This window comes from Charadrius vociferus, unplaced genomic scaffold (assembly GCF_000708025.1).
Source record: "Charadrius vociferus isolate BGI_N301 unplaced genomic scaffold, ASM70802v2 scaffold209, whole genome shotgun sequence".
In the NCBI taxonomy this organism is placed as follows: Eukaryota; Metazoa; Chordata; class Aves; order Charadriiformes; family Charadriidae; genus Charadrius; species Charadrius vociferus.
This window is the reverse complement of record NW_009660387.1, coordinates 398,522-405,824: the sequence shown is the minus strand read 5'-3', so window position 1 is coordinate 405,824 and position 7,303 is coordinate 398,522. Positions and strand designations below refer to the sequence as shown.

Here is a 7,303-nt window from a genome sequence, read left to right as displayed (position 1 = left end):
TACATTGTACTATGGGAATTTGTCTCACACTATTTTTAAATGCTTTCCCATAAAGAATTGCTCTCATTAGTCCCCTCACCAAGAATATATTTACTGTTTATTAGAGTAGTGTACGACCAGTTCTTCTGTTAGGTATGATCCCTGGTAACAGCAAAGCAGAGCCAAAGACTGTAAAATTTATTTACTCTTCAGTAAGAAGGTCAACACACAAGAGACCTCGGGAGATTGAGTTATCTAAAGTGTCTGGAAATGTTTCATTATCCTTCTTTGTGTAATTTAGACATTGTGGGTATTGTTATTCAGGGGGCAGTACTAGCAGCTGTGTCAAGCCACAAATTCAACTCCTTCTATGGTGACCCCCCTGAAGAGCTGCCAGACTTCTCTGAAGACCCCACTTCCTCAGGTATTTTAACAGAAAGTATATTTACTGCAGTCAACCTGTCCTAATTCTATGCCGACTAGAGTACCAAGTGTTTACTAATTTCTCTTGATTTCATAAAGTTGAATATTAAGTTAATGCTTAAATATTAAAGCATAAATAATTTTCGGTCATAGTCGTGTTAGTGACTGGAGAAAATGAAGATAAAATATCTGCACAGTGTAAGGTTCTACAGAAATTCTGTCTGATTTTTTTATTTGCTGTATGTACATTTAATTACAAATAGAGTTATAACCTCATGTTTCTCTTTATGTTACTTGAGTGTAAATCTTATTGAAATTTTGTCTTGAATTCTTAGGCAGGAGCAAGGTTCTCATACCTTACTAAAAGTCATTTATAAAAAGAAACCATTGTATACGAGAGTTTCTTGACCTCCTGTTTTAGAGAACAGTATGATTAAGATGTCTCCTCTTTAAAGCACACTGGACAGTATTTGTGATACTATAACCTAGACCCCCAAATCTTCAGAAAGAGACAAGGTCACGTACTTCAAGGACCTCCCAACAAACTTCAGAGGGGAAGATAATACCTTTACTGTGCTATGAGCACATAGCTAGGCCTCACAGGACCGTGATCTTACTCCAAGCAGTCCTTTTGTCCTTGGCCCCATATTCAGAAATCTAAATAACCTGTCAGTCCCTGTACTAAGACAGCCCTGTCATAGTTATGTATCTTAATTTTGATGGAGCTTTACTCACAACATTTGCAGTGCAAAAGTCTGGGTTGGTCTCATCTGACCTAAAATTAGGATTTGGAATCAAATTAAATGAACTTTTAAGAAAAATCTAAAGCCCATAGGATTCTCTCTTTTATTTTTCTAAACAACTAAATAGTACTGGCAGAATATTTTAGCTATCACACTAACTTTACTAGAAGACATTTCAGGAAAGTAATTACATGTGCTGAACTGCTGTGTGATAATTCTCTTTCTCAGTATTTTTATAGGTGAGAAAATTTCTTATTGATTGCATATATTAAGTGTTCCTTTTCTGCTCTTTCATATAAGCAAGTAATTTTTATAAATTATTTCAGTGTCATTAATATTGGAATTGAGTGCCATTTTTTTGTTGTTGAAATTCTTAAATTACACTTGTTGGAATTCAAGTTTGAGTACTTAATTTAAAAGATTGCTTCGTCCTTAGAGATGCACACTGCTCATAATTTCCATAGAAGTGAATGGGAATCTCAGATCATTTCTTGCAAATGGGTAGTCACAGCCTCATGGTTTAACTTCAGGCAGCCAGCTTTTGAATACTTGATGTACTTGTGAGCAAGGATCCATATATTCTTTTAAAGAAAGAATAAGTTGGGTTTGTTTCAGCCAGAATTACTCGCAGTGCTTTAATTTTGTTTCCAGCTACTTCCCCCATTTCAGTAAAACGAATAGGCCACCAACATGATTTGCAGTAGCAACTTTCCTAATCTAAAAACTGCAGTTCCTCTTTCCAGTTTCAGTCTCACATCAACAGGGCATGTGTCTTCCTCATAGAATGATGTAATTGCAGATATCAGTATAGAGCAAAGGTACAAGTTCTATTTTTTCTGCTCACAGAGTACATGAATCCATGACACATGTAAATTCTACAGAATATCTATGCTGCAGCCACCGTTACTTTGTGTTCATCTCTGAAATAACTGAAACAATGGCTTGAATTTCTCAGGAAAGCATAGTTATTCTCTAAAATAACATTGTGTATCTCACTGATGGGGATCACAGTGACCAGGAAACCATACTAAGTGGGTAGATTTCATGATGCTTCCCTGACCAACTATGTTAGCTGATAAAGTGGTTAATATCTCAGCATAAACACTGAGGCTTACAAGAAGAGATACTGCAGCTTTCAGCTTCTGAAATTGCTAGATACAGATACATATTTTGTTTCCTCTTCAGAAATACACTAATAAAGTTTTCAAGTACTTCTAGCTTGTAAACTGAACTAGTTTATAGGAATTAGGCACAAAACTCTTGAATTGCAGTTGAAACTTGACTATCTTAAGGTTATTTAAGTTTCTTTCCTAATATCTCATAATGTTATTCCAGACCATAAACTCTAATGAAGAGCGTTTAGTATTTTAAATGTTACTGCCTATTTAATCCTCCCATAAAATTTTGTGAAGCTTGCCATTAAAATTAAGTGATTTGTCAGAAATACGCAAATGTGGAACTCCTGCTGAGAAAAAAATGCAGAAATATAAATGCTTATTAGGTTATGCAGATTGTATATCCTGGCCTCCTCCAGGTCTTTCTAATCCCAGAAACAGAAAATTTCAGTTCTGTCTTTTTTCCAGATAATTCTAGAGGTGTTCTTCCTCAGAGTTCAGTCACCCTGAGATTGCTGGACCCTTTGAGCATCTTCCTATACTACCAGAGTAATAGCTTGGGATATGAAGGCACTATAGGTAGCAAGTCAGATGACTTTCTTAGATGCAGAATCACAAAGGATATTCTCATCAGAGAGCTTTCCAATGAGGGTCAGCAAATTGCATAACTAAATTAGATGGGAATGAACACAGGTAAATTTCATTTAAAGTCAACCAGGTGTTTTTCTGTACATATCTTCCTTTCATGTGTACAGAGTGTGTTAATAATTCTTGGTTCCCACAGCTTGTTCTGGGTGATCTATTTTCTCTTTTGTCAGCAACTGTCCTCTGAGGGACTTAATCCTGCTGTCATTCTGTTGCTAACAGACTGACTTGCTGAATTTGCAGGGAGAATGAGAAAGGCTTTTGAAATGTTTTGAAAAATTAGGTAATTATTTATTAAACTAAAACATTACTTTATTGCTGATGGGCTGTGTTCAGTAACTTCTTTAGTAAAGCCACTAAACAGCTGAAATGATGAGCATCTTGCAAATGTTTTTTGCTAGAATGTAAAGCATTTGCCTTTCAGGTTGCCTGTCTTCAAGACACTGTAAAATGTCCATTTCCCAAGGCAGTGAATGTTTTGAATATTTTTAATATGCTGAAACAACTATAAATCAGAAGTTAGGAATCAGCAGCCCTAAAGGCTAAATCTGGCACATGAGAAAAATTGAGCCAGTAGAGAGTATTTGAAGCGGATCATGAAATTAATTAGGTGCTAGAGTGATTCACCATCAGTTTGCTCTCTGCTGCCCTTCCCCATCCTACTTCCTCCCCTCTCCCCCGCCCTCCCTGGCTCTCCTATCACCTGATTGCACACTAGATCAAGACAGAGGATTTCCTCTGCCTGTGTCATATGCTGACCATTTGTCCCCTAACGGAGAGGACAGAGATACGATTTTCAAGTGTTTTGTTAACAACGCCTCAGGCTGAAGAATGAGCATCAGTGTAAAGCTTTTCAGTTTTCCTCGTTTTACTTCTTCAGTCTCCCATTCTGCGGCAGCCCAAGGATAGGCTGTGGAATTGTTTGACATTTTGACTTGGGAAGCTGAATTCAGGAAGACCATTTAGTTTACTTTGGAGTTTTACGTACATTGAGGATGTTTAGGTTTTTAGGCTGCCAGTTAGAAAAGCCAATAAATTGAAGAGGATTTTTTATAGCTTTGTATTTCCAAAAACTTTTTTGTAGTCCATAGTCTTTGGAAAACTGCATAATTGATTTTTATAGTAAAGCGAATCTTACCTTTTGGTTAAAGGACTTTCCTCTATAATGCTTGCTTGAATTGCTTGGTTTATACCGCTCATATTCTGAAACATGACTAACAAGTTTCAGAATAGCTTTTTGCTGCAAACAGTTCTAAATTCCTGTAAGGCATTTTATAGTGCTGCGTTTCACTTTAACCACAGAGAAAGTACAGCAGCATATTTTATAACAGACTGACTGACCAAATGTACTTATTTAGCCTAGGCTAACAAATAGCACTGCTGCAGTACTTCCTGAACACTTATGTGCTTTCTGAGCTCTGTGGTAACAGTGTGAGGTGATGAACATAGAAGCAACGCTTTTTGCATTGCACAGAAAAGTAAACATGTTAAGTCTGCATCAGTGTTTCTAGCTTGTTTTCTCAAACTGCAAGGCACAAATTTCATATGGCGTTTTTTAAATGCATTTTGATATTTTGTCTCAAGATTGCTGTATGTAAATTGAAATTTTCATTCTTTTTTATCTTGTTAGAATCTATACTGTCATATCAAATGAGAAAACTTTAACAGTATGAGATCTTGATTTTCAAATTTGAAAGTAATAATGGGAAAACAGCTAAATTTGACAGCCTTTCAGAGCAGGATTGAACAGCAAATGTATGGCCACGTTGTAAGATGACTGTTTCCAACATACATGGAACTAGCTTAACTCACGAATAAGTGAGTGGGTAGTAGTTTCATGGGATTTAGATTCCTTTAAATATGTGCAATATAAGCCCATGTCTCAAAAATGGTCAGTCTCATTTACACTCTTGTTGTTATGCAAAAGTTGTCATAACAACTTTTGTTGTTGTGCAAAAATTTCCATTAATTTTGTAAATATTCACAAGGAGTCTTTCATAACATCTTTAAGTATAAAGTGCCTGGAAAAAAAAAATTACATTCACCTTATAATTTACTGTTATTAATTCCTTATCTAGTATTACAGGTATAACTGACTACCAGTTTTGAGATCATGGGTTTGAGTGTTTCCAGTACTCCATTATTATCTTTATGATTTTTCAGCTATTTAATCTTTCTTCTGGTATGTTTAAATACAGAAACTATTAAGTATATAAAGTCACTGTTAATTAATATCAGTAATAAAGTGGTTGTATTTCTAAATGGTTCCCATAACTGTTCTCACTGAAACTTTTGTAAAAAAAAAAAATAATTTCAGTATAATATTGCTAAATTTTAGTTAGTAAATATGTTAATTAATACAATGTTATACTTTGTTTGCAGTATGTTGAAGTAGTTCGTCAGTTCACCTCTTATGATATTCTTAATTGAAATCATTTTTTGTCCCTGAGTTTTTTAAAGTAGTTTAATCAATGTTGGAAAAAGTCTAGTGTTATAGGTACCTAACACTGCGTACATGTGCTGCCTCCCAATGCCAAGTGTTTGTTTTCCTCCCATCCCAGTCCACAAGTCCCATTTGCTTCGTACATAGAAACCATATTAAAAAAAAAGGGTGGGGGTGGGGTGTTGTCAGTTTGTTCATACTATTCTGTGGCTAAAATAGTGTGCTAGGTTGCAGCTTTATAAATCGCTTTTTCTGAAATCTTCATACTGTTTGTTGTTTGTCCAAATGCTGCCTTCCTACTAGGACTTCTAGCAGCAGAAAGTAGGTATCCCTTTGTTTTCCTTTAAGGCATATCATTCAGCTATGGTGTGTGTCTTTGCATGTTTAAAAATCAGCTTTCTTTTCTTCTTTTTGCTATTTTCAGTTTTAATACTGCCTGTTCAAGAAAAGTAGCCTGTATGGTGTTGACTAAATCTGTCTATAACTTCAAAAGTATAATCATCCAGAAGTAATATGATTTCCAGGGAATTCTGAAGGTTCTAGTTTAGAGGCAGTATTAAAATTACCTGATTTTTTTGTTTTCAATATTTGCAACACAACTGAAATAAAATGTACTTTTCATTAAGTTAATAAAGAATAAAATTATTTGGTTTTCTGTTTTGGTTCCAAACTTAACGTTTTCATGGGCTAATGGGCTTTTTTCTCCTAACACTAAACATATCCTGTAGTATTAGTCATATATTATTTTCTTGCGATACTCTTGCATGAACTTCGTTGATCATTCTGTGTTGATGTGATACATGATGTATGCGTATGCGTTCTGTGTATGCATACACCTGATAGAAATAACTGCAATGTATGTCTCCTTAATGAAGGAATATTATTGACATGTAGGGAGGAGGTTCTGCTGCAAGTTAGCTGCATGCCTCATGAGAGACTGAAAGCAAAAGCACTTTTAAAACCTGCAGACTATACTAGACAGAGGAGAAGGTGTGAAGTTCTAGGCACTTTAATAGAAACCGCAGCCATTTCAAAACCAACCAATTCAGCATCTCAAAATACAGGCTGTAAAAAGTGGGTTTTTTCCTGCTGTTTTTTAAGATTTGTAGGCTAGCAGTTCTTTTTCCGTCCTAGGTCAGGACAGCAAGACATATGTCCATGTCTCCATTTGTGATCAAAGTAATGGGGTTTTTTTGTTGTTGTTTGGTTCATTCTTTTGATTTATAGATTGTGGGGAATGTTGTTCTCCATCTCAGAACGCCTGTCCAGTAATGTGAGAATGAGAAATCAAAGGGCTTTTATATAGAAGTTTTGCAACAGTATTAGTTTTATACAGTTGTAGAGAAAAAAAAGAAACCTCATACAGATCCTCTGCCACTGGTTTTGCGTTGGTTGGTTTTTTTGTACATAGAGTCTTTCTTCAGTAAACTTACTGACTGATAGGATGTGCTGCCCTCACGTTGGTCAGAAGAGGGTTTCCATGTATTTTTACCATAAGGAAGAAAGTGTCTAAGGAAGTAATAGTGAAGGACATTCATTTGTTAAAATAGTTATTTATTTAGTTGCATGTGAATGTGTAGGTCTGGTCTGAAAAACAGTATCTTCTCTCTACATATTTCTTTACCACGACACTAGACTGCCTTCTGTCAGTGAGAGAGAACTGGGAAAAGGAATTGACAAACTTTGTGTAAAGGTCCCAAGTATGGACACAGGAGAAAGCTGGAGACATGCGTACGCACTGTGCCCCGGTGCATGCAGATTAAAACAAAGACTGTCTTCAAAATCAAGGATCAGTTTCTCCGCCACCCCCTTCCCTCTCCCCTTCACCCCCTCCTTTTTTTGTATTTCTATATATAGTGCTTGCCTCTGCGTTTTTGCTTCTGTTTGGGAACGCTTCATCTCTTCTTTTCTCCTTTTTTTTCCTCTTTCTCTCTGTTTTTCTCTCCCACACTTAC

At 35.9% G+C, this 7,303-nt stretch overlaps 1 protein-coding gene across 4 annotated transcripts in view; it reads left to right on the top strand.

Annotated features, from left to right (window-relative positions):
• The window catches only part of CASK (calcium/calmodulin-dependent serine protein kinase (MAGUK family)), a 162,489-nt gene that overhangs the window by 84,242 nt on the left and 70,944 nt on the right, over positions 1-7,303 (top strand). For 2 of the 4 annotated variants that reach the window (XM_009893281.1, XM_009893279.1), the window contains 2 exons: positions 304-403; positions 5,652-5,669. In XM_009893281.1, the coding sequence (XP_009891583.1) occupies positions 304-403; positions 5,652-5,669 (118 nt within the window). The remainder of the gene's footprint in view (positions 1-303; positions 404-5,651; positions 5,670-7,303) is intronic. The other 2 variants (XM_009893282.1, XM_009893280.1) reach the window with 1 other exon arrangement.